A 25,255-nucleotide genomic window follows, 5' to 3' on the forward strand; every position below is an offset into this window, starting at 1 on the left:
GTAAACTCAGTACTAGAATGTATCTATCTATACTGTATTGTCTGGGGTGCAGCACACGTATACCTCATACTGTGTCATTTACAGAACTAAATGTAGTTTGTTGTCACTGTGTACAGAGAATCTTTGAGCTTGACTCAATGGTTAGGCCTCATGAATACATCTTCGTGGATGAAACTGGATTCAATCTAGCAAAAAGGAGAAGAAGAGGCTGCAACGTCATAGGTCAACATGCCATTATTGAACTGCCTGGCCAGCGTGGTGGAAATGTAAGCATCTGTGCTGCCATCAGCAGCTATGGGGTTCTCCGCAGTCATGTTACTGTTGGGCCATACAACACCGAACATCTAGTAACATTCCTGGATGGTCTACGAGATGCTTTGCTTGAGCAGAGAGATCGCGAGCAGGCAGAGCATCCCATGTATGTTATCATTTGTAACAATGTGAGCTTTCACTGTGGTCCAAGAATACGCGATTAGTTTCACAATGAGCAGCATTTTATGAATGTGTTTCTTCCACCATACTCTCCCTTTTTGAACCCTATTGAGGAGTTTTTTGTCGGCATGGAGATGGAAAGTATATGACCGAAACCCTTACACAAAGGAAAATCTACTTCAAGCAATGAATGGAGCATGTGGTGAGATAGGAGTGGAATCTTGCCAGGGCTGGATTTGGCATGCTAAAGGATTCATGTGATGTGGATGAAGTCCTGTGGCCTGACCCAGCACAGACGCGTGATGCTGAGGCAGAATAAATTATCTGAATATGCCGTAAAAATATATCATTTTTTTTATATATATATAACTTTTTTGCTGCAGTTCTTTTTTTGTTACAGTAAAATGTGAGTACAAGAACAAATGCATGAATAAATAAATATTATTTTCCTGCTATCCCACAATGTTTTGTATTTATTTATGTAGTGTGTAATCGTTGCTAAGTTGTGTTTGCACATTGGCTGGTTTGGTGTGGTTTTTGACAGTAGTGCTTCATTTTGAGTAAAGTTAAAATAGTTTTGGGTCAAATGTTTGGTTTTGCAAGACAAGTCGAAGGTTTTGTGAGTGTAGCTTGAATTTTAGAGTTTGTGTTTAGTATTTGAGACAAAGAGATGAGATTTTAGGAAATGTGTTTTAGCAATTCAGAAAAACTGTAAATGGAAACGACAGTGTTGGTGCCCCAACATTTATCTGTGGAGCTTGCAGTGCTTTCCTTGACCACAAGGGGTTGAAAACAAACTAACAAACCACCCTAAAGAAGATTAAGTCCATTAAAGTACATAGTTGACATGAAAGACATGGTAGTGTTCAAAATATGTAGCAACTGTTTTGAAATATCAAACTTGGAAAACATTTTTGCAAACTTTTTGGCTTTTTGCAAAGATAGAACACTTTGATAAAAGCATTTTGGAGCTGAAAAACTGACATTTAGATGTTATTTTCTCGTATATGAAGTACAAGGAAAGTATCGTAATCATCCAAAAACTTGATTTCGATATTTTGATGAATCTCGACATTTTAGACCTCCCAGAGCACAAAAAATGCATTTTTTGGAATTATGTCTGTGTGTGTGTGTGCGTATGTGTGTGTAAACTCAATAACTTGAGTACGCTTGCACTTAATGTAAGTCATCCAGATTTTGCATACAGGTATTAGGTACAAAATGTAGATTTCTATCAACTTTCAGCTGTTTTGAGCTAACCGGAAGTGATACTTTTTTTTATTACTAATCACAGTACTTGGAGGTTGTTTTGCAGTTTGCCTTTCGCCAGACATGATACTGATCATACCAACTAAATGACCCTCTTTAATTCTTATCTCTCCAGCGTTCTGTCTTGTGCTTTAATCAGATGTAACTTTGTAGCCATGCTGTTCTTTTCACTGCCATGAAAGCCATACTTACTCAACCTTCTTCTGAGGATGGAGTCATGAACGGTAACATTTACCGTGTTGATAGACCCCTGTAAATGCCTGGATGTAGCTGCAAGAACATCACACAATTTGAATGACAGGTGGTTCTGCTGGGGCTCTTAAGAAGATTGTCAAATGCTTTGAATGTTTCCCTTTTCTGTTTAATTCTCCCAAATGTAGAATGATTTCAAATGGCTTAGATACGGGTTTCTAATCATTCTCCAATGGATAAGAATCAACTGTTGCTTCTTTGAGTTCACTGCTTATAATCTTTTGCCTCCAATATACAGTAAACATGACAATAATTCTGACCTGCTGCTGACCCTCGTGCGTTTTGTTTCTCTTCTCTGTATCCTGCTGTGGCAGTTTCTTTCCACTGTTACACTACCAAGCTGCTTTTTTCCCAAGGAATAGACCAGCGATTCCGAAATGTTTGTATCCAAGAATGAAATGTTTTTTGTCTTCTTATTAGCCTGGCCAGCATGATCGTATATAATACTGTAGACCGCCCAGGAGGTGGTGGGTGGCCTGTTGGCTGAGGTCCCCAGTGTATTTTCTCCAGGGGTGCGTCTGACTGGAGTTTTTACTTTCTTTAATGGGCAAATCTTATTTGGGTCAATTTGTATTAATCAATTTGAAATTGTTTTGCTTTTCTCTGAGTTTAAGCAAAGGTTGTGCGAGCTTGTAAACTGTAAACATGTTCCAGAAGTCTGAGTCTACACTTATCGAAGAGTGCAATGCCAAAACAAACTGAACTGAAGTGAACCCTCTGTCTGTCTCTCATGGTGCTGCCACGAACCCGACTGCTTCAGACTCATGGTGTGCAGTCGGAGGTCTGGGGTCACAGCCAGGACTACAAGTCAGTCAGTCACTCCTACATCTAGTCAAGTCAATTATTTAATTCACTGGCATTTTTTTTTCTCTTATTTTAATTCAGAAAAGAGCACTAGTATCATACTTATATTTAGAAGAAATTCAGATTTTTGTTAGCCATAACCTTTGTCACAGATGGCCAGGGTTCTTGTCTGGCCGGGACGCCTCTTCATTCTATGAACAAGCCTGGTCAGGACAGTGCCTCCCCCGGAACGCTAGATGGTAGCCCCCCTGGGTTGCATTGGAGCCATGGGCATGGCCTTTTGGGGGTCCGTGGCCACCACCTGGGGGTGCTGCAGTGGTTCCTGAGCCCGTGTTGGCAGTTCTTCTGCCACATCCGGAAATGGGCCATCAAACACCTGGAGCACTTCCAGGTGGGCCATAAAAGGAGCCAGCAGCCGCCACTCCGGGAGCCAGAGTCGGGAGGAGGGAGATGAAGCTTGCCGGAGAGGAATGGAGGAGACAAAGAACAGAAAAGTATTGTGTTTGCGGGACTGTGTGGTGCCTGTGGGAACGGGGAAGGCATTGCTCACAGGCGAAGAAAAAGTAATAAAAACATTTATTTGTTTTATAAGTGTGCCTCCTGCATCTGTCTGTGTCAGGCTGAGCACTCGTATAGCTCATTTGTCAAACTTTATATATAATTATTATTTTAGTTCACTTTTTACTTTGTCGTATATGAAGTATAAGGAAAGTATTTTAATCATCCAAAAATTCAATTTTGAGATTTTGATGAATCTCTGCGTTTTAGACCTCCCCGAGTCCAAAAATACCATTTTAGGAATTATGTCTGACTGTCTGTATGTGTGTGTGTGTGTGTGTCTGTATGCCTTCAGTTAAGTTAACCAAATTTTGTATACAAGTATTAGGTACAATACATAGACTTCGGTCAACTTTCGAGCTATTTCTGCTCTCAGGAAGTGGTACTTTTTTATTCATGCAACTGCAGAGTCAACTTTAATAATAACTGTTCAATATATTATTCATTTGATTTGTTGTTGATGGTTCTTTAATGTACATAATATAAAAATATCATCATTGTCTTGTGGTTTACTCCTCAAATATATCCATCCCTATCTAGAGGAGACCATTGCTGATTTTTTCTGTGGTATCCCCTCCCTTAATGGTATCCAGTCAGTCAGTCATTGTCCGACCCGCTATATCCTAACTACAGGGTCACGGGGGTCTGCTGGAGCCAATCCCAGCCAACACAGGGCGCAAGGCAGGAACAAACCCAGGCAGGGCGCCAGCCCACCACAGTAATGGTATCCATTTACTGACAATTACTAACAATCACTGCTGACCCAAAAATGACAAGCAGCCACACCAGTGTCAAGTAGTAAAGATTTTTTTACATTTCTGTACAGTGCTAAAAGAAAGTATTCACCACCCCGGATGTTTTCACATTTTATTTTTATATAACATGAAGTCACTGTGATGAAAGTCCTGAAAGAGATTAAAACACAACTATAAAGAGATCTCACAAATTATACCATGCTTTTCAAACGAAATGCTCAATTTGGACTCCATTGACCTCAACTGTATATCTTGTCCTATTTTTGTTTTCCTAAGGAATTTTACGAGGAGCACGCATGACAATGTTGATTCATAAATGATAATCTCTTTTAAGTCTCATGAGCCATCAAACATCAACCTTTGAGCGGTGACATTTTCCTATGGACGTTTCTGCGAAATGTTGCGTATGGATGGGCCGGAACTGCCACAGATGCACACAAGAGAGCCGTGAACTCGGACTGAAGGCTGTCATGGCTGCCAAAGGTGCAGCTACAAAACCGTCACTTAAAGGGGGTGAATATTATGGTATAGATTAGTTTGTGTTTAATGTTGGTAGTTAATTTAGACCACTTGACAGAGATCTGTTTCCACCTTGACATTAAAGAGTCTAATTGCTGTTGATTGGTGTCAAAAAGCCAAATTAAACCCCCAGTGATTCAGTCTTGTATAACAATAAAATGTCAAACATCCAAAGGCACTGTACATTACTATTTCTCCCTTAATGCCACCACTATGATGAACCCACTTCATCCAACTTTCAGGGTCATAGTGTGCGACAAGTTATCACAGCAGCTCTGGAAACAAGACAAGGACCGGCCAAGAATAGCATTAAATAAATCGAGTCATAGCACATATTACCCTTCAATGGCCACACTCTGGTTCTTTACTGGGCTGTGTGGTCCCTCGCAGCTCCATTGCTTGACAAAGCGCCATTACATTCTGGGAAGGGTTCTTTGCATATGAAGCTGGGTGTTTGTGCTTTGAAAAGCTTCCTAATATGTAGAAGATAACCCAAAGTATTCATTGCTTGTTAGGCTGTCTAGCAGGGCACTGACAGATTAAGAAATCCTGGAGTTAGCCTGTGCTCCTGTACGCAGCGAGAGCATTTTTAAAATCAGGAGCCATTGGAATTTCACAAACCCGTTGCTATCTATTCATGGGTATTTACTGTATGGAGCCTGTTATACATCTAAATGAAACAGAGGTTCTTTCTGGAACCTTCATCTTCATGTGGATGGGTCTTTTGGGAAGCAAACGCACGTCTTCAGATAACACGCTTCTGTGATGAGCCTTGGAGAATATCAAAAGAAATGTGATGGGGAGCTGGGCTGAAGGCCTGCTGCATAAAACGTTTCCCTGCATTATTTTACTTTAATGTTCTGTCCTAATGAGATTCCTGAGCTACCTGTAAAGGGCTGCATTGTGAAAAGTCGTACAAATGTAATTCATAACGGATGCTAGCCATTTCCCAGAAACATACGTTGATAACAAAGTAAATTTCAAACGTTTTCTAGGGATATCAGGGATGAGACAGGCTTGGCACAACCAGAAGAGGCCCCTGACATTAATATGAGCGACATTCACTTGGTTGCAGTAAGGACATGGACACAAGTTGACTTTGTTTCCAACTTCACTGACATATGAGCACTTTAAGACCTGGAAGAAGGCAGAAGATCAATGTTCGACTCTTCACACAACTCCACCAAAGACACCAGAACACGAAGAAATGGAGAAATCAGATGCTTTTCATTTTGTAACTTTTATTGAACACAAGTATTCCGACAGAATGCAAAGTCAAAACCTCTCCGTTAGTACTCAGTATTTACACCAGTGACAGTGGAAAGAAAGGTGGTACCAATGTTTTACTCAGTAAAAAGTTGTATACAAGAGAGAAGGCCCCGAAAGCAGGGGATGTTGGGTAGGGATGACAATGGAGGTTTCTAGACAACTTGACACAATCCGTAGAAAGGGACTAGTCCCCATCTTCTCTAATTTTATAATTTTTTTTTCCCCCTTTATAGAAAGTCGGTGCAACTAATTTGGCTTTTTACAGTTCCATTTGCTGTTATTTGCTGAATAAGCAGATTGCTGCATGGCACAATATGATTGGTTCAAAGGCTTGTGTAAACTTACAAGAAAGTTGGTCCCGCTGTAATGGCAGTTAAAAAGAAGACGACACAGAAACAATCAGCAACTCTTATTTCTACATAAACCCAGTGGGATTATAATAAGGCTAGAAGTTGTTTAGAACAAATAGACATATGTGCATAAATAAAGAAATGTTGTTAACACCCAACCCCACGCTGCCAAAGCATAGATTCAACCATTTCAAAAGCCTTCCCTGTGTGGATCCTTTGTGTTCCATGCACTTACACTCATGTATGGACACATCTTAAAAATATCATCAATGTACGTCAAACCAAAGCAAACAATTGTTACTCTCACACTATGAGCCGTCTCTGGCGAACGCCTCCTCTGAATAAGACGAGCTTCTATGTGCTTTTACTTTTAAGAGGGGTTGCTGGGCTGAGGAGGAATTTAGCAAATTAAACCAAATGAAGAGATGCCCAGAGTCACGGGTAAGTGCACACATAATGTAAATACTGTTGCACAACTGTTATCGGGTTTTAGGGAACAGGACGTTATACAAATAAAGAAAAAGTGGCTGACATATAAACCATCATGCAAGCTGTTGCCAAAGTAAAGGATGTTTCGATGTTGTTGTTTTACCAAGCCCTTAAAGGTCATTCACACCTAGCTGCTGACCTCCATTTTCATCCCCAGAGCCTAGTGTATGCAAAAACACATTTAGCAAAATGACAAGACCAGTAATTTCACAGTTTGAACTTACAAACTAGCGACACCATCGGTTCTCTTTACCGAGACTGCACGCACGCATACACAACGGAAAAAGGCCCTTTACACGTCAAGGCTGTCGTCCTCCTCCAACAGTGTGTCTCTGCATTATAGGCGAACATCAAAGTATCTGGAGCGCATGCCATCACTTTTTAAATATATTTGAAGGCAATTGTAGTCTTTGTTTTTCTCACCTTGTTTCATTTCTTTCTTATGAATGTTGACAGGTTGCTGTGGTCTTTTTTTTTTTTGCAAACTTTTTTTGAATTTTTCTGTACTAGCCGCTAAACCGTTCACAACCAAACTATGCTGCTTTATTTTTTAAATACTATGACAAAGAACACATTTTATTCACACTAGAATATTCACGCATTCACAGTGCACAAGCTTGCAGTCTAGAGAATGAAAGAAACAAAATGAAAAAAAAAAAAAGATACCAGAAGTATACTACACAAAAATAATAAAATAAAACAGAAGGGCTGGTCAATGATATTTGCTTTCAGCTCCCCACTGTCCTCCCAACTCTGTTCTGAATGTGGCTGAATGTATCTACCTAAAAGCTCTGCACTCTTAGTGTGTGGAAACAATGGCGATAAATCCTTATTAACATGCCCCTACAGTATGTGTGTGTGTGTGTCTATCTATCTATCTATATATGTATGTATACATACTAGATATTTACTGTACAGAACGCTAAATCCAAGCTATTTGTAGAGCTCTACAGTTAACTATTCAGTCAGTTTCAGGGTCTCCCTCTCAAAGCTAAGACTCTAATGGCGTTTTTAATGTACATTGTAAACAAAGAGGAAACCACTCATCTGATGAACTCATAATTTAATTACACCATCTAACCATGAAGCCCAGGTGTAATGTAAACAAAGGAGGAAGAATTGTCAAATCTTTGCTTCTTTTGAGCTGAAACCACAGGATGTAGTGAATCGCTACATGTAAGTTGTGTTACTGTCCTTGAGCACTTTTCTCCTACATGTTCTTAATTTTTTTTATAAAATCCTTCACAGGAGTGCTTACAATAAAAAGGCGCCAAACAAACAAAGCATTATTGATCACCTAACAGTAGATATCACCTCCTAGGAGCAGCTGCACTTGCCCGCAGAATCTATTCAAGGTTACTTGGGAAAAGTCGGGTGGAGTTAACTTTACAAATCCCTCCCACTGACCAGCCCCCTGCCAATACAAATCACCGACTCATTTGGAGATGAATGGCATTTCAAAAATTAAAGGAAAAGATGTTCATTGGGCAAAAAAGGCATTTCCAACTGCTTATCAACATTTCAAAAAATGATAACAGATTTTTTTTTGTAGTATCGTATTTGTATGATAAGACCAAATATGGTGTTTATAAATTGGATAATTGAAACAAATGTAAACATTAAAAAATAATAAATTGCAAAGCAAGCATGCTAACGTTCTAATGTCTGATTACCCCCAAATTAAAAAAAAAATAAAAAGGCATTTACGTTTACACATTCTTTGAAAATGCAACAAAAAATTTAAACAAATATGCCTTTTGAACCCACAAACACTGAAAAAAAAATTGGCAAAACAATCTGTATACAAGACTAAATACTGTAAATTTATACATTATATGTACTGCATGTGTATAGATACATATGCTGTATACATATATATACTGTATACATATACATACACTATATATATATATATATATACACACACACACAAACATATATATATATATATTTATATATACATATATATGCATGACATAATGAATTTCTTCAGCTTCTTGTAAGGAGGAATTTGCGTTTAATAATGCACCCTCCATATCTATATATGCATATATATATATATATATAGATATATATAGATATCATATTTTTTCCTTCATTTTAATAATAGAAAAGTATTGGACTAAAGCACAGGTAGAATGTGGCAGTCTCTATGAACAATGCACAAATATTGTTCATTGTAAAGCTGTATTTCCATGGATCAAGCCAAAAGTGAGATATTTGTTTTGATTTTCTTTTTGTTTTCAGTAACCATAGTGATCTACTTCCCTTCCTTCCTCAGCTAAGACCACACAGATTTCCTTATCATCTTGTATCACCTGTCATACCTGTTTAGAGTGGATTATGTTTTTTTAAACTTGTTTTGAAAATGCTACAAATCAAATAAAATAAAAAAAAAAATGCAAGTGCACAAAATCAGATTCCCTTCTACAAATCTACAAACAGGAGAACATGTTTCTTCTTTTTGTGAAAAATAATAAAAGACACTGAAGAAAGAAACCTTTTTTATATATATTTTTGTATATGCTTGTGAGAAATTCTGCAGGTCTTCATTTTATATTGTACTCCTAGACATCTGATCATGCTTTGCTCTCATTTGCGTTTGTTTGTGTGGCTTCATTGGGGATAGTTTTCACTTCCGTTGGCGGTTTCTTATTCTCCACTTCTTCTGGTTTGGTTTTATCCTCTATTGGAGTTTTCCTGTATGCAAGAAATGGTCAAACGATAAGACATATCATCACATTGTTCAGAAGATGCATGGAATAAATATTATTCTGAATTCATAATGAAATTTAAGTATCAATACTTATACATTTAAAAATATGTCTAATACAGAAATCATGTCTATACATACACAGATATATAGTATATATATATATAGAGAGAGAGAGAGAGAGAGAGAGAGAGAAAGAGAGTGTACTCAGTAGGTATATGTGTCTATATATCTACATACACACACATAAACACCAACAAAGGTCCTTTTGCCATAGTTTTGCACATGGAAACAGCTAGCAAGTTTATCTTTAAAGATTTTTGAAAGACATGTGAGAAAGCCATTAAATATTAATAAAAAAGAGCATTATTTTTAAAGCCACATCATAACTAAGAACTGCAAATTAAGCCTATCAATACAGACCAAGTGGCCACCTGATTAGGTGCACCTGCCTTTCAAAGGTAATTGACTGCTCACTTAATGACAGGATCACCTGAGAAGAAAAAGACGTCTGAAGTAGATGGATAGGAGCAAGTGATGCATGTACTGTATAAGGAGATGCGCAAGTCTAAGAGGCTATAAGGACCAGAAACATTTCTGTTTTAGGAATGACTTCAATGATACACTGGTGTCAGAGGTGTTTCAAGAACAAGCAACCCAAAAAAATATCCATATAATGGTTGTCTTGTAATCAGAGACAGACCAAATACAACGGAGCACCAGACTGGACCTGAATTTTTCAAACATTTCATCAGTAAACTAACAGATGAGTGCAGCTGTGGTGCTAAAGTAGTTTTTGCATTTAGAAAGTACGGTGTAACTCAAAAACTGGATATTATCGGACTAGAAAAATATCTGCTTCTTCCAGCTTCCTCTTGATTCAGGTTGCAAAACCTCTCCCAGTCATTGCCAAAAAGGCCAGTTTATTTATTTTAATGCGTTGGCCCTCAGTGACCAGATATCATTTAAATTTAAACAATTGTTGAATGAAATACAATTAGCTATTTAGAGTAAAGATTAATCACAAGTTCATTTACAAAAACAACAGAACTTATTAGTGCTGATGTGAGTCAGCTTTCATGCTTTGCACTTTCACCAACTTGCTGAATCTGTGCCAAGTTGACTTCAGTCTTTTGTGAGGGTATATGGAGAATGAACTCTTTGAAACTGAAAAGAGCATGCTTAATAAAGTGGCCTCCCATGAATTAATCACTTAATGCATACATTTTATTTTAAGGTGATATGAAGTAGCTTTGCTATCTCTCCCAGCAGCAAATGTGAAATTTGTTTTCAAAATTCAGTACTGTTAATTAATCATATGTCTAATAACCAATGAATATTGAAGATTTAAAGCTTTTACACACCACCTAAAATAATTTTCTTAATAATTGCAGTTTCAGTGCATCTCATTCAACAGAACAATTATTAATTGAGTATAGTTAAATTCCTGCTTATGTTCATAACCTGATTTTATGTGTATGAAAAATGTGAAAAAATGCGTATGCTTTATTACTTATTTTACAAAAAAAAAAAAAACACTTTTAACCTATTATTATGACAGTGAAGCAATATAACTGTACTTTAATTTATAATACACAAATAATTTCAACTAAAATTAGTTTGTTGACCTTATGCTTAAACATTGTATGGTTTTTTATAATGACACAGTACCTCAGAGTTGGAAAAGGTGTAATGATGGCATGAAATTTCCACTGCTAAGTGACAACTTATCCCTCAGCAGAGACATACTGTCTTTACTAAGAGATCCTTCACAGTGTGCAGTACTATTTTTCAGATTTAGTGATGACTACTATCTATTCATCTCTATCAGAGCTGGTTTGCTTTGTTCATATGTAAAACATTCAAGTTTATACATCTAATGTAAGCTATATAAAGTTAAAATGATCATGTTTGCTAGTATTACATATGAAAATGAATTGAAATTTAGTAGAAAATAAAAATCTGTGGAATTTAACAGCTTGTTTATTCATATGGAATCTGAGAACCACTAATACTAAACATTTCTCTGATCTATGTGCTTATCAAACATGGCATAGCTGAATGGCTTTATATTCTATTTTCTGATAGGGTGTTTTAGTGGATTTTCTATCTCTTATAATGTAAGCATGAAAAAATGCATACTGTCACCAACAAATCAGCAAAGGCTCAATATATGAAAGTATTATCTACTGGCAGAGAACCAAGATATTAAGTAAAACAGACATTTATATTATAACTACACTACACAGTATATAACATTACTATTATTACTACTGTACGTAACAGATTGCATTATTAGGAAAGACTAAAACAAAAGAAATTCCAAAAACATAATTATAATATACCTGTATGAGAAAGAAACAAATTGGATAACTATTCATGCAGTTACTTGAAATTATTTCAACTCAACAGGATTTTGTAATTCATTTTATTTCCCATGAGCAGTTAATGCTAAAAGGAATTGAAAAAACTCTTATATTCTCTTTTGGCAACAACATCAACAAAGTAGGGATCAAAATTACTGCACTCCCAAAGGAAGAGCTTTCTGAAAGAAAGACGAATAACAAAGGCAAACAGTAAGACGAGATGTCATTAGCCAACTTACTAAAAGACTGCACTAGAGTTATTTGCAATTGCTACCTTTACCAGTGTGACTTTTCTAAAAAATAAACATATGCAGGATACACGGAAAATGCCACTTAGATTAGAAATACAGCAGCAGCTAATTTTCTGCAAGTAACAAACATAATACACTCAGCATGAGCAAGTATAAATGTGCAACAATTTCAAGTCCATCCCCTGACAAATTAAAGCTGTTGTTGTAAGTTAACTAAAAATCATAAAGTAGGCTCACAGTGCAAAAATACCGCACAGAATTATACCTTATTGTAACAATCCTCTAGCTGTGGAAGTGCTGCTGGGAAACAAAATGCTGTGGGATGTCAAAAACTTAAAACAGGTTTAGTATGAAATATGAAATGGAAAGTTTGAGTGTGCTGGTGATTTTAGGAGTGAATGCAATAGTCTGTAACTCTTAAAAAATAGAGATAAGCTTCTTGTATTTATCTAGCATACTCTTTTTTTACTAATGTTCTGTCAAAATTTCTGTAAGGGAAGTCTGATTTACCAGTGTGAAATACTGGAGAAAACTGTAAAGGACACTTTTACAACATACCATTCACAAATCTAGATAATTCTTGTTTTGACTGCCTAGGGGTAATCCACTGGAACACTTCCAGTCTTTTGAATCCATCACTATGGACACACAAATAAGGAATGCAGCTACAAAGGTCGACAACACTAATGTTCTACTTTAAATATGCTGAATGTAATCATTGCTGTCTAAGTTCACATCAAAGCTTTTAACAGTGTTCTGCAACCACTAGTTATGTTCTAACTGTTTGGCAAACTCTTCTGTGGGAAACAGAAAGCCAGTGTCATAGGAAGTAGGAAGTGAGTGCAGCAGCAGTAAGCACGGCGTGTTTGTCTTCTCAAACAATCCTTTGCCATCTTGCTTAGTTAACCCTTGTGAAGGCATTCCCTGTAAGTTATCACCTTTTTTCTAGTCATATACCTTTATTTTAAGTATCCTTCAATCAGGGAATGTTAAAGTAAATGTTATATTTTAACATGTACCGTACATTTACTGAGCTTTTGGCTATTAAGATCTTGGTTATTAAATGATACTGTACTTATTTTATGTTTGCACACAATTCTTATACAGGTACTTAATAGGGTTTGGTTTGTATTTGTATTTATAGTTTCACACCATTTATGTGATTAAACATTCTTAACATCACTTTTTGTTTCCGGGAATTACTGCTTAGCTTGCTGTGTGAGGCCAGTTCAAACAGAATTCCATTTTTCAGAGAAAGTGTATTCTGTACACTTCTTCTGTGAAATTAGCTTTATATTGTCAAAACAAAGCTTACAAGTACTGTAAACAAAAATAGCAGAAATGAGCTAATGTAAATTAAAAAAATGCCTTATGAGCATTCGATTTTATTACAAACACCAAACATTCACTTCAGTAGCCCCCTGAGCAGTAGCATATTGTAACCACCAGGAGGGACAGTTTTGATTGATGTACAGAACTGCTTGTGACGCATATAAACCGAGTGAAAGAGGGTTTCCCACTGGGCTCCCAGTATTCAAACTTGAAAGGATTCCCTTACTAGAATATATGTGATGAATCAGCCAGTGATATCTCTGCACAAAGGGATTTTGTGAAACTAGGAAGAAAAAAGGTGTATGATACCTTTCACCCAGCAACCACGGTCCAGGTTGTGTTAACCCTTTACCTTCAGTCTTATAGGTGGAATTTTAGATAAGTCAAACTTCTACAAAATTTTCTATCTACATTATGGTTCATGCAATTTAAAATATAGGCTTAATGGAGTTTCCAGAATTTCACTTGGGAATCATAATGGGAAAGCCAACACCCAACTTAATATATTGATTTTATAGGGTTTTGTCATGAATAGGGCTTTAATACAGGGAGCAACTCAAAAACAGGTAGTTTTGCCAAGTTTACAAGCTGTATCAATGATTCAGTTATTCAACAAGCCATCTAGTTTATTAATGTGGGATTACACATCAATTCACAAAAATACACAAAATCCAGGAAATACAAAGAATTAGCATTCATGGGTTCAAACCAGCAAGGGGTTAACACAATTATCCAGTCATACACAGAAAGAACAAATTCTTGACTCATAAGAGGAGAGAAATCATCTTTATCAGAAAAGTTGTGTAGATGACGGATGGGAAACGTGTACTTCAGCCAGCCATGACAAAAGGGTCATTATTTAAAAAAACAAATGCTTTATTACCTCAACCCATTATGCAAATACACCCTGGCAATGTGTAGGGTACTTCATCTAGTTAACTATACATTGAAAACTTTGATTGAAATAAAATTTACATTATACAAAACTATCAATATCATATCAATGTTCAGCATCATGTTTTCCTGATTATTTAAATATTATTTGATTCACAATTCCATACTCTTGGTTATCAGAGTAGATGGTGATTTTACACATTTTTAAACATAAAGCATTCAATATGACACAGGTAGAAGCAACTGTACATCAAGGAAATATTTCATCCTGTAAGATACTTTACTTCTTTTAAAATGTTGGCCTATTACAATTATTCTATATTATATAGAATCTCTGATGCTTCTTGCAACCTGTAACACAAATTCTACCTAACTGAATACAATGTACAGTTGTACACAGTAGTTTGTGAACTATTCACTGTGAACTTATGTAAGTCAGACCGTGGAATGTATTTTGACGAACTGTGTAATTTTTTCTGTTAAATGTTCTAATTTCAGTAAATTGCTCTTGCTTCAGAAACCTTCTTTGACCTGAAAAGCCTAACCAAGTGTATTCTGGCTTTCATTCTTTTTTTTTCAGTTTAATTGGGAAATCATATGTGTTAGAAAAATAAAGAAATGATAATTAAATTCAGGACACATTGATTAGCCTCTATTTGTCATGCCTTTTATAAGTCCATGGGCTATATAAACAAATGTAATAAAGCCTCAGAAATCTATTAAATGCCCACAAAAATTGCTATAGTTAAAGGGATTTTTCAAGCCGTGATTGTGTTTTTTCTTCATGGTTCATTTTACAGATTATGAAATAATACTTGCTTAAAGGCAATTCCTGGTATTCAGGCGTAACCTAATAGTTTCAAAGTAATCTGCGCTTTTGCTCTTATGACACTTCTTTTCTCCAGCTATTCTCAAAGATTTTTTAAAGACAAAGAACACGAAATAACCTGCAAACAAAATATTGGATACTTCCAACAGAACTGTGCTGGAACAAATATTAAACCTGTAAGACCACCCCGTGAGGTTATAAAAATAATTCAAAACCACAAAACTTGAAAGACAGCTAAAATCAGATCATCCTCTTCTTTTGACAGCCTTTAAAAATATGGTGTGTAGGAATGAATACCACCAGATGTTTTTAAAATACTCCAGGAGAAGGCTAGTTTGAAAACTAACACACAGTAAGCAGGCAGCAGGGAACTGACCCTGGCAATGCAAGTGCATTTCACTTACGTGATAAGACTCCCACGGGTGATATCAGCATAAATAGAATTATTGTGAAGCGTAAAATGATAATTTATTTCAGATTTGTCAACATATGTTGTGACAGACACCCCATTCAGGAATGCAACTTTATACTTGTAAAAGGGGACTGAATTAAACACCAATTTTGTTTTTTTGTTTGAATTTTACAAAATGTTTATAAAAGTCACTGCCCTTCTTCTTGGTTGAGGTCGCCACATTTTCCTGACTAAACTGATGGTTAAACCTGACTAGATGGCAGACACAAGGAGCGAATTTTGAAAGGATTGGTCTTAAAAGCTAAAAATCTAACCTGAAACTCACAAACACATTGAATCTGTCTCAGAATCACCATGGGCCAAAGCAGTCACAAAGTGCTAACCTAACCTAAGCAGACTACCTTTAGGAAAACCCTTGCAGGTACAGGGATAAAATGCAAATTTCATAAAGATAACAACCAGCAATGTGATTTAAACCCAAAAGGCAGCAGTCACTGAACCTTCTACCACACATATGGAAATCTATGCTGATAAAATATTGTTACTGGTTGTTACCTTAGTCTGACCATCATCCATTTTACAAACCTCCTATTCATTACACGGTTATGAGAGAAGGCAGAATCTGTCCTGTCATCACGAAGTATAAGACAACAGCCAATTTGCAGGGCAGAAAGAAGACTCAACGGAGAATAACCAGGTGAGGATCTAAACCGAGGTTCTAGGGCTGCAGGGTAACATCAATTCACACTGAACTATGATAAAATGATAGTTTTTTATTTTCAAATAATCTATGTAGTTTGCAGTGATTACTGATAAAAAAAAATTTAATGTCATGTCGTTATGCAGAAAATTTTATTGACCAATGCAGAACAATAACAAGCAATGTCAAAATATTCATGAAAAAAATCTCACATTATTCGTGCCACATAATCCACATGTCAAGTCATCCAGCCGTGTGCTTACAACATACTAAAAACGTGTATTTTTACTAAAGTTTTGTTAAATAAACCACTTCCAGAAAACACTCTAGTGAACAAAAATGGAATGTAATTTCATGTGGACAAACATTTGAATTGTAGTTTCTCCTCCACCAGTTACATTTATATTCATATATTCATTTTTTATGTGAGCATTATTCAGAAGTTGCTTATTTAACAATAATTAAAAAATAAATATACTGTGTGTGTCTGGGGTATTGTGAGCAATAATCTATTATGTGACACAAGTAATGTGAATTTTTTTCATAGACGTTTTTGACATTGTTTTACATTGTCCACCGACAGCGCTGGTCACCATGGATGCCTATTCAAGCACAAACTTCATTATCGCTATTCTGCAATCATTACAAACTAAATAGGGTAGAATATTGCTTTAAATTCACCAATTTAGTGCTTAATCTCATTTTAGGCTCACTGGCAACTGGAGCCCATCACTGCAGAAGCAAGAACCCACCAAGAAGTTCATTGCAGGATGCACTTACACACACACATCCACCCTAACTAACACAGTGTGTCACCTATGTGTCTGAATGTGGGAGGAAATGTGAGAAAACCGTCATGTTCACAGGGAGAGCATACAAACTTGACACAATCAATGATTACGCTGTATCGCAGCACCATCCATTCATGTGTTTAATGAGTATGCTTAAATCCATTTTGGGGTTGCAAGGATCTCAGCAGCATACTGCGGTAGGCAAGAATCAACACTGAACGGCAGACAAGTCCATAGCAGGACACATTTGCAGCTACTCCCACTGTCACTCATTTTAGAGATACTGATCAGTGTAACCCATGCATCGTTTAAAAAATTAGGAGAAAAACCCACGCAAACATGGAGATTAAGTGCCATCTCCACATAGACAGACAGAGGCCAGTTTAGAAATTTGACCCCATTACCTATGCCACCATATGAAAGTATTAAATAATTAGCTAGTCACTTACACAGATCAAATAATGTACATTTCGAAATCCTAATGCATTTTATGGTTTCCCCTTATAAAAAGTCACTTCCACGATACATTTCTGGGACTTGTAAGCTGGTCGATGTTCTAAAAATTCATATTCATTCAAATGATTAAAAGATTGGGAAGCTTGGTGAGAGGGATGCGCAGAAGATTGGTGACAGAGCTCAGGAAGCATTATTATTTCTAAAAGTGGCCTAACTACGAGTTAAGAGTTTTGAAAGAAAATAAGACAAGTGATGTTTTCAGTGTTTTAAAAATAAAACTAAAAAGCAAGCAGCAGTTATTGAAGGTGTCCACGTTAGTTCCAAGAAAGTGAGGTTCATTTAACTACGGTTAAGCACTGAGGAGTGGTGCTCAAGTGAAGCTCCTCATGTCAGTGATCAGTTTCCATGCACAAGCTTGGAGCTGACTGAGGGAAAGTGTGTACACAGATAAAAAGACACAATACCAAGACACACAAGACACTGCACAACTAACAAACAGGAGACTGCAAGTGACAGGACACATCGACACAACTACCAGCACAAAACATATTTAAAAAGGCCATACTCGTCCTTGGCTGGAGCAGATGCATTGGTGGAGTCTGCAGGAGACGAAACAAGCTCAGGAGCCGGTTTGCCAGCCACAGAGGGAACAGGAGCACTGCCCAGAGCTGCAAAGACATCTGTTGCAAGGTCGATATCTGAGGTCTTGAAGGGTCCTCCATCCATTTGAAAGTCCTCATTTTGGGAGGGCTTTTCGTTGATTTCTGGGGGGGCTGAACTCTTCGGGCTAGTGGGTTTTGTCACTGCTTCAGTGGAACTCTTCACGGTGTTGCTCTGTGCTGTTTCACTTTCTGGGCTCTTGGTGGCCTCGGTTTTGGGCTTTTCAGAAGGAGTGTTAGACACAGCTGCTGCTGGGCTGGCAACTGGGGCTGCCGGGGCAGGTGCCTTGGTGCTGCTGGCAGCTTTAGCAGGCTCAGCGGCATTGGTGGCAGCTGTGGAATTCAGACTGGGTGAAGCTGTACTATTGGCTGGTGGGACCTCACTGAGGTCAACCAAGCGGGCAACCTTGGGTGCAGCATCTGTGGTTGAGGCAGCAGGAGATGTGGGAGAAGTGACACTGGCCTTTGGTGTGCTGGCCTGCTGGACAGGCGCTGATTTAATGTCAGGCCCAGGGGCAGCTGTGCTTGAAGTGAGAGTAGTAGTCTCACTCGTTGGACTGTTTTGGGCAGTGGCAAAGGTTTCAGTGATTGTGTCAGAGTTAGTAGCAACAGAAGGAAGCATGTCCTCGACAGTAGCTGTTGTGTCAGCAGGGTGCCTGCGAGGATAGGAGCAAAAGAGAAAGAAACAATATAGCTGCAGTGACGGAGAACAAAAGCCAAAGCATGAACGCACATAGTGGGCAAGTGCCTCATGCAGTTAAAAAGACAAGATGTGAGCAAACCACAACAGAGTTAGTTTATTAACAGAAGCACTATTTCTGGAACAGAAAGCAGAAATATTATTAAAAAGGGTCCATTCTCAGGTAAAAGACAACAAAAAAGCAAAAAAAAAAAATATCTCCCTTTTCATATAAACCAGGCAAACCCTTACGATAAACCACTTGTGACCTGGAAGAACACAGTAAAGGTGCACTGTTAACGTCTTTTAAGAAAAATAAGTTTGGAAAAAAAAAAATCAAATGTGAACTGAGGTCCAAATGCGAATCTGTCTTTTTTTTTTTTGCAAATTACATATTTGCTTGTTAAGCTAGAATTAATGTCCAATGTTGAAAATAGGCAGTGGGATTACCCTTTCATCCTTTCAAAGAACTACAAAAATAAGAGGAAAGTCCAACTCACACCCACTCTTTTACAAACCTGCCCTTTCCATTACAGGTCCGTGGGGAGTACTGGGCACAAGGTGGTAACCAGTCCTGCAATACTGTGCAATATACAGAACACCCCATCATACAGAGCCCGTTTAGAGTCTAACAATTGGGTTATGCAAGGAAAATGGAGAAGCTGGAAAAAAGGTCAAAAGGACACAGGGAGCATGTGCAAATGGCTCAACAGTAACCACACTGGGGCATTGGAGCAAAGGACAAGAGCACTACTGTACCACACGTTTGAAAAATTCTGGAATGTGTTTCTAAATTAATTTTTAAACAATGAATAATTTTCACTACTTAGGCTAACCTATTGATTCACCATAATCTGCACAAAATTCTGTTTAGTTACAGTATAATTTTTATTAGACATTTGTGCAGTTCCATAAAGAAAGGATTATCTGCCTGTATTCAAAAGCCAATAGCCTCAAGTGCTGTAGAAAATGAGTTTTAAAGTTGTTACAATTTGCATTTTTACTCTGAAATGCCAAATCACAACCATAACAAATTTACACTAAGAACAAATTGTTATAATAAACTATGTCCAATATTGACTTTTTGCTACAAATACAAACCACCTTTTTGTCATTAAAATGCCTGTTTCCTCTTTAGAATTTGAGGACACAAATATTCAATTATAAGGTAGCATGACACACAACTATTTTGTTTAACATTAAATTATAATTTAACTAAGACACAGATTTATCTTTCATTAAAACAATTTTGCTTACATATTTTTATACTTTGAGAGATTTGAACAACTGTGACCGTGAACTGCACAGCAATTCAATACCAGAAATGTATAAAATTTTTCAAACCATACATGAATTCAGTTTATAAGGAGTCAGACCAGGTGACATTTTAAAAACCTTTCAATGTGCAATTAACTTCACTGATGTGTGTGGCACAGATGGACAGGTCACTGCAGAGTCATATGAAGTCTCTGATTTTAAGGCTTTATCATACTTTGTTATTCAATAAAAGGACACACAATAACATAATCATATTGTGAAACTTTTGCATTTTTGTTGCTGCTAGGGAATGTTTCTCTAATAATTACACATTGAAATTAAACAAGAGCTCAAAGTTGTAAGAACATGGTTTTATCAACAAATGTAAATTACACAGTATATTACAAAGCAGGCTTTGACACAAATCTTTCCCGATTTTCTATAATTACATTTACTTTTGTTGAAATACCCGGAAAAGAGAAAAATCAGTCAGTCTACTAATTTATATATTTTAAGATAAGGAGGTTCCAACCTTCGTAAAATATCTGACCACATCTAATTCTCAAGCCTGCTTAATTCAGTTCATGGTGGGGAGGGCTGGAGCCTACCCTGGCAGCACTGAATACAAAGGAGGAAACATGTCTGGACAAAATGCTAGCTCATCGTTGGGTTCATTTACTTACACTTCTAAATGGGGCCAAACTAGAATCACCAATGAACCTAACTTGTACGTCTTTGGGGGTGTGAGAAGAAAACTCGAGCACTCAAAAAAGACAGAGGGAAAACATACAAACATTACTCAGATAATGTTCAGGCGTGGGATTTAAACCCTAAATGCTGGGACCATAAGACAAAACATTTCTCATGGCACACTGTGCTGCCATCATAAAATATTATTATCAAAACCGTATCTGAAAATCTTAGCTATGAGTATGGATTCACTGGCTATGGGAAATAATTGCACAGTAAATTCCAGATGTGTCTCTAGAAAACAGTGAAACGTCAACCCTCAGATGGGTTTGCATTTGCTGTTTGAGCACAAATCTAAGAAAACTTTGATAAAAAGACAGCAAAACTTAAGATGAATTTCTTTGTAGTGAACAATACCTAAACACTACATTGAATTCCATTATTAGCTGGAAAGAAATGCCATTCTAACAGGACTTTGTTACTTTTCTTCATTGTTCGGTGAGTACCAAAGAAAACAAAATCACCGCATTTTAGAAGAAATCAAAGTACTCCTTGAATGACTAAATAAACCTCATGCCTCTAAATGATAAAAATATTAACAAAGCAGACTTTCCCCATTACTAGCACTGTGTACTTGCAAGGTGATAGCACTGCATTGTAAAAAATAACTTACTGGGAAGAAGTGGCTTCCACCACAGCCAACACTTTGTGGCCATGAATACAAGTCCTGTCTCTTATGCACAGTATGGCTTTCTACTCCACCTTACTGTATGTATGTTATTTCAAGTATACTGTACTTGAATTTCCTTACAAGTGAAGAGCATACTAGAGTTAGTCTTAATTGGATATATAATGTATAGTAAAGAATAGACTAGAAAAATTACATCAGTGCCATTGTTAGAAGCAAAAAATAGGTGAAGCCAGTTAAATATATGAACAAATAGACTTAGAGGAATCTGCAGTGGCCTTCTTGATCCCAAAGCTTACACAATATGTATTTTAGCTCATTATATATTATGATTTGAAGTCAAATGGAAATTAACTTATGGATATGTAAGTAAAAAGGCACAGTTGAGGACAAAAAAGAAGACCAACTATGTACAATAATATACTGTATATCAACAGAAATTAAAATGGATGTGATTGTATACACTTGAAGCTAATCTGGAATCTACATGAAAGTTGCTATGACTACTTAATGTTGATTTATGTGCCCTAACAATAAAGAATTTTGATGTTTTAAAGCAACAATCAGTTAAACTCAACTCAGTGCTATGGAGATTTTATTTTGTATGTCAATTTCTATTATTCTTTGAAGTAAACAAGTTCTATTATCTTCTAGACATTCATAAAGACACCAGCCCTGCTCCACACTTTGACAGTGAAGGAAGGACAGAAAACTAATTGTGTAAAAGCTCCACTTACTCAGGCTCAGTTAAAGGAGTGGTTTCATTGGGTTCTGTCTGGCTGCCTCCGTCATGATTAGGAGTACGTTCATCCTCAGTTCTCACTTCAACAATCGGCTCCTTGGATTCATCTTTCCTGTATTAATAGACAGCAATACATTTTTAAAAAGAATTGTGTAAAAAAAGAGTAATAAGCAACATTATCACAAAAGTTTTCTACAGTTCTAAAAGGCTAACATAAAGCTAAGGTTATGACCAATGTTCCCTCTAAGCTGAGCGAGTGAGCGATCGCTCACACGAATTCAGAGCGTCACTCATACTTCCCGCACGATCGCTCATTCCGACGCGTCGCTCGTACTTATTGCGAAAATTGGTGCTCATAAATTTTTGGCTTAAACGAAATGTCGCTCATAAACAATGTTTTTTGCTCACTATATGCTACTCCTTAGAGGGAACATTGGTTATGACCGAAGGCAAAAGATTAAAAAACAAAACTTAAGAAAAAAAAACTGGATATGAATTCTTCATTTTAAGTATCCTGCTGTATTATGCACAATGAATCAAATGTTTATCTGTATATCTGTGCAACTTTTATATGGTGATGGCAATGTTTAGTGATGATTATTGCAATATGTTTCTGCATAATACTCTAAGGCAAGCAACAGGCATTTTTCTGTGCATTTTATTGATAGCTGTATAATAAAATACTTTTACATTCCTTATGATGCTGCACCACTAACATTAAAATTGCTCCAGAGATTGCGTGATGATCTTTCTAAGGCTGGTGGCACAATACAGGACTTAAGGTCAGAGAGCATGTCGTGTTGCCTGACAGTGCCAGTGGTTGCACAAAATGTTTTTAAGGTATGGCAAATTCAGCTGCACAACACATTAAACAGACCAGGCCTCTTTTGTGTTTTTGCAGCGGAGGAAAACCAATCGTTTTTCTTCTTGCCTTGCAATTGCATCGGATGCAGTGTACTTTCAAGTGAGTGCTAATTAGTTATCAGTTTTTGCATACGCAAAACCCACCCATATAACTTATGACAAAAAAAAAAACTTTACATTGATTTGACTAAGTCGCAGGAGATATCAAAAAATATATATATATATAATATATATAACTAGTGGTCACAAGAACATGCCACATTATAATAATAATAATAATAATAATAATAATAATAATAATAATAATAATAATAATAATAATAATGTAGAGGAAAAACATTGATGTGTACCATAGGATCATAAACATGACACCTCATGAATCTGGTAATACGAGGGACATTCAAAAAATCTCCACACTTTTTTTTAACTCTGTTTATTAAGAATTTCAAAAACAAATGACATCACTTTTCTACATAGTCACCTTCATTTGCGATGCAATTTTCCCAGTGTCGTACCAACGTTTTAATGCCCAATTACTATTCCTTCAACATTTCTATTGAAAATATAAAAGTGTGGAAACTTTTTGAACGTCCCTCATATATAAACAAGAGTAAGAATAATTGCTATTACACACTAAAACATGTTTGCTTTTTCTTAAACTATACCTTATGTATATAGCAAGAGTTCCCAGAGAGGTCGATATTGAACCCCTGTGGTTGATTTGAACTTTCTAGGGGTCGATAGTTTCAATAAAAAAACTTGGGGGTTGACGACAGCAAAATTAGACCCCCTTACTAGTGCTATTTGTTTATTACTTCAAAATATCTATGATTCCGATAGGTACCTAATTAAGAAGTAAAATTATTCAAAAAAACACTTTTTTTTGATAAAAAGCACAATACATACCAAACTTGCAAACGAAAAGGTAAAATGTGTCATTAAAAGAGTCACACATAAGAATGCATGAAAATACACGTAGCACAAACATGTCTGTGCATTGTCTTATCAAACGTATCAAAGCAAGTGTGGACATGAAAAACCGTTGCATGTCCGCACTTGCTTGCAGTGGGACGAGACGGATATTCGATATTAGCAGAATCTATCAGTCTTGTACAGTCATGCTTTCATAAAACACTATAAATTGGTTCATTTGATGTGAGTGATGTGTGTACTTATTTATGATTTGAACTTTGAATATAATTGTTTATTGAGGAGCAGTACTACGAAAAAGAAAATCAGAGGACACAGTTTACTTATTCGAGTTTGAACAAAAATCTTCTGTTTCAAGTAAGTACATACTTTATTGTTTTTTTTTAATATCAGGGGCTGTCGAAATTGTTTGTTAATAAAAGTTTTTATTTCTTCAGATAATAATATGACTGAACCAAAAAAGAAATGCAGACAGTACAGCTTGAACTATTTGTACTTATTTTGAATTTACATATTTATTTCATAAATGTCAAAAATGTAAAAAAACTCTGCTTGTATTTTTTGCTTTAATTTTCATTAGTGCAGGTTTTGATATTAAATGTTGCACAAAATAATGCCATATTCTGTAGTCCTTTTATCTTTTTCAATCATTAATTACAAGTGATTAAAATGAAAAGTTTGATATCTAGTGAAATATTTAATATCGAGTACTGTACAAATTTATTAATTTGAGTAAGTTAACTAAATGACTAGGGTGTCGACGGTTTAAAAGTTTTTGGTAAAGGGGTCTGCAGCCGAAAAAAGTTTGGGAACTCTTGGTATATAATGTATATGGCCTTGTTCTGTATATAGGCAGAAAACTCTACCTTTGTCATTTATTAATCTAAAAATTAAAATGCACAGGAGAGTGATTTCCTTGTCACTTTTGTAATATCTCAACACCTTATACACTTTGTGAAGAATATGTCTTTTAACCTCAATTTATGAGAAATGTCATCTATCCATTTTTTGACTTACTAAATCCAAATAAAAGTTGAAAGGGCAAGAGTCTATATTGGAAATAGAGGGCAAGACTAGAGCTAACTTTGTCAAGGGAGTAGTCAAAATCATGACACACTCGCACACATCTGCAATTATAATTATAACACAGAGCTTGGCAGATAGTAAGTCTATATCATGCTCATAGATACCTCCACACTTACTCATAAAAATCCACTTTACAGTCATTAATCAACCTAAAATGCTTGTGTTCATAATGAAAATTAAAGTACTTAAAAAAAAAAAAAACTCAAGAGACACATGAAT

General features: G+C 36.4%; 1 protein-coding gene across 16 annotated transcripts in view; it reads right to left on the reverse strand.

Moving 5' to 3' along the window:
* Positions 1-8,684: 8,684 nt before the first annotated feature.
* ncam1a (neural cell adhesion molecule 1a) overlaps positions 8,685-25,255 on the reverse strand; it is a 712,545-nt gene continuing 695,974 nt past the window's right edge. For 6 of the 16 annotated variants that reach the window (XM_039764014.1, XM_039764015.1, XM_039764013.1 and 3 more), the window contains 3 exons: positions 22,152-22,268; positions 18,007-18,756; positions 8,693-9,397 (listed from right to left, as the gene is read on the reverse strand). In XM_039764014.1, coding sequence (XP_039619948.1) covers positions 9,277-9,397; positions 18,007-18,756; positions 22,152-22,268 — 988 coding nt within the window. In that variant the 3' untranslated portion in view covers positions 8,693-9,276. Of the gene's footprint in view, positions 9,398-18,006; positions 18,757-22,151; positions 22,269-25,255 lie in introns of all 16 variants that reach the window. The other 10 variants (XM_039764016.1, XM_039764017.1, XM_039764018.1 and 7 more) reach the window with 6 other exon arrangements.

Source organism: Polypterus senegalus, chromosome 9 (genome assembly GCF_016835505.1).
Source record: "Polypterus senegalus isolate Bchr_013 chromosome 9, ASM1683550v1, whole genome shotgun sequence".
Classification (NCBI taxonomy): Eukaryota; Metazoa; Chordata; class Cladistia; order Polypteriformes; family Polypteridae; genus Polypterus; species Polypterus senegalus.